Raw genomic sequence first — 2,760 nt, 5'->3', positions numbered from 1 at the left:
TACTACTTATGCTGAATCAGTCCGCGCTATTGATCACTACTCTTCCCACTATCAAGAGAAAGAAAAACTTACCAAAGCATTGAAAATGGGAAAAGAGCTTCACTTAGCTTTGAAAAAAGAAGCTACCGAGCTGGATACCCGAGAGAAAAAACTTCAAGTTGAACTTGCTCAATTGCAGTTTGACAAAGCCCAACTCAATGGCAAAGTAATGGATCTAAAAGTGAAAACCGAAGCTACTGCTCTAAAATTCAAAGTGTTACAGGCTCAATTGCTTAAGTTGGAGCAGTCTAAAAAGAAAACGGAGGTCAAGCTCCAGCAAAGCACAACCTCTTGGGCCGATTTCAAGACCAAGTTTGAAGATTTTTATAAGACCTTTATCGAATCTTGAACAATTATTGATTGATGGGTCTATAATATGGTATTTAAACTTTTTATGACAATGATGATTTGAATATGCTTAATATCTTTATTACTATTATTGCTTAAAAATATCACATTTTCTCAAAACTTGCATGAAACAGAGAAATGCATCAACCCAGAGCTAATATAACCCACACTAACTTGACTTAATGGAGATTTTCTCCTCCATAAGCTCAAAAATAGTTGGTTTATATTTTTTTAGGTACCTTCCATTTATTGGTCTCTCATGAATTTCACCATCTATATTCTTTAGCTTGTAAGTTCCTCCATGCAACACTTGGTGAACTATATATGGTCCCTTCCATGTAGGTGACCACTTTTCATAAGTTCTATCCACCTTTCCAGGTGGAAGGATTGTTTGCCAAACCATATCACCTTCTGCAAATGACTTAAACTTCACCCTTTTGTTGTAAGCCTTCATTACCTTTACTTTATGGACCATAAGGTGGTTTAAAGTAAGTTTTTGGACTTCATCTAAATCTTCCAACTCGGCAAGCATAGCTTCATTATAATCGGCAGGTATAAGATTGTGTTGTAAAGCCAGCCTTGCCGATTTCACATTTAACTTTATCGGTAACACAGTATCATGGCCAAATGTTAGCCGATAAGGAGTTGTTCCTGTACTTGTTCGCTTTGAATTTCTATAAGCCCACAAGGCTTCTAAAAGGGTTTCATGCCAGCGTCTTGGCTTGTCCTTTATCATTTTTTTAATGATTTAAATTACAACTTTATTTGAAGCCTCAGCTTGGCTATTCCCTTGAGCATAATAGGGTATTGAAGTTACCATTTTTACTTGCATATTGTGGCCAAGTTGTAATACTTCACTTGCTCAAAACACAGATCTATTATCGGCAACAATTGTTTCTGGTAAACCAAATCGATGAAAAATGTGTCGCTCCAAAAACTGTATAACAGTATTATGAGTTACCGATACGTATTCCTCGGCTTCTACCCATTTGGTAAAGTAATTAGTAGCTAAAATAATCCAATGATGACCCTTTGATGAAGGAGGATTAATCTTGCCAATAAGATCTATGGCCCAACCTCTGAAAGGCCATGGTTTAACTAATAATTGCATCTCTATTGCTGGAACCCACTGCATTGGACCACGCTTTTAACAATCTGTACATCATTTTGCATTGGTCATGCAATCTTTTCTCATTCCAGGCCAATAATATCCATATCAGCATATCAACCATCTCATTTTGATGCCAGCTTGGTGAGCTCCACACATTCCTTCATGCACCTCTGCCATAATTTTTAAACCTTCAAACTTGCTAATGCATTAAAATAGCAAGCCATCATCAACCGATCTTCTATAAAGATCCCCATCCATAAGTACATAATTGACTGCATTCCTTTTTATTCTCTGATCGGCTTCTAGGGTTGGATGTTGTAAGACTAAGATGTAAGGGATCCGCTAATCATCATCATCTAACTCGGCAACATCGGTGCCAAAGACTTCTTCCATAACTTAATTTCTTGTTTCAGCCAATGGAAGAGATCGGCATGTAATTTTCATTACCCTTTCCTTCATTCCACTCGGCACCCTGATTCCTGAAGCATTCTGTGATAAATCATTAGCTATTTTATTCATGGCCCTTGTCTATATTCCAAAGTCACCAAATGAAATTGGTTGACCAATTGGGTTGCCAATAAATGAAATGGCCTTAATTTCCAATTCAAGCATCTAAAGTCTTCTAAGATTTAATTAATCACCAAACTTGAATCCCCCACAATGTGGACGTCTTTGACTGCCATTTCTAGTAGAATTTCCAAACCGATAATCAATACTTCATACTCGGCTTGATTATTTGAGCACCTGAAATCCAAAAAGAAGGAAAATAAAATTTGGTTCCCTGTTAGGGATATTATAACTATACCAGCTCTTGAGCCTTCACTGGTACTCGACCCATCGAACATTAAAGTCCAATGAGTTATGAATATGGCTGCCGAGTCAAGTTCATTAAACACCCATGATTCGATTTCAGGTAAGGGATGATCGGCTAGAAAATCTGCCAATGCTCTCCCCTTCATCGCCTTTTGTGGAACATATGCAAAGTTGAATTCCATAAGTACTAGAGCCCATTTGCCAATCCGGCCTGTAATTAATGGCCTTAATAGCATATACTTTATAAGATCTATTTGACAAACAATATGAACCAAAACAGGCAACATATAGACTCTTAATTTCATTGCTACAAAATACAAAGCCAAACAGAATTTCTCAATTGGCGTATATCTACACTCGACTGGAGTAAAAACTCAGCTGAGATAATATATTGCTTATTCACTTCCGGTTTCGTTCTCTTATGCCAGCATAGCTCCAATGGATTCTTC

The 2,760-nt window shown here is 37.2% G+C and overlaps 1 protein-coding gene across 1 annotated transcript; it reads right to left on the bottom strand.

Annotated features, from left to right (window-relative positions):
* Window positions 1–556: 556 nt before the first annotated feature.
* On the bottom strand, window positions 557–1,123 carry LOC132305030 (uncharacterized). Its single transcript, XM_059802714.1, has one exon. The coding sequence runs from the start codon at window positions 1,121–1,123 to the stop codon at window positions 557–559; it is 567 nt and encodes a 188-aa protein (XP_059658697.1).
* Window positions 1,124–2,760: the final 1,637 nt, after the last annotated feature.

Source organism: Cornus florida, unplaced genomic scaffold (genome assembly GCF_030987335.1).
Source record: "Cornus florida cultivar Cherokee Brave unplaced genomic scaffold, ASM3098733v1 CherokeeBrave_3.0.0_Hap2_Chr04, whole genome shotgun sequence".
Classification (NCBI taxonomy): domain Eukaryota; kingdom Viridiplantae; phylum Streptophyta; class Magnoliopsida; order Cornales; family Cornaceae; genus Cornus; species Cornus florida.
The sequence above is the reverse complement of the archived record's forward strand: the minus strand, read 5'-3'. Positions and strand labels throughout refer to the sequence as shown.

Bases quoted from the DNA above. Each gene is read 5' to 3' on its own strand.
- LOC132305030 (XM_059802714.1), bottom strand. From the start codon at position 1,123: ATGATAAAGGACAAGCCAAGACGCTGGCATGAAACCCTTTTAGAAGCC.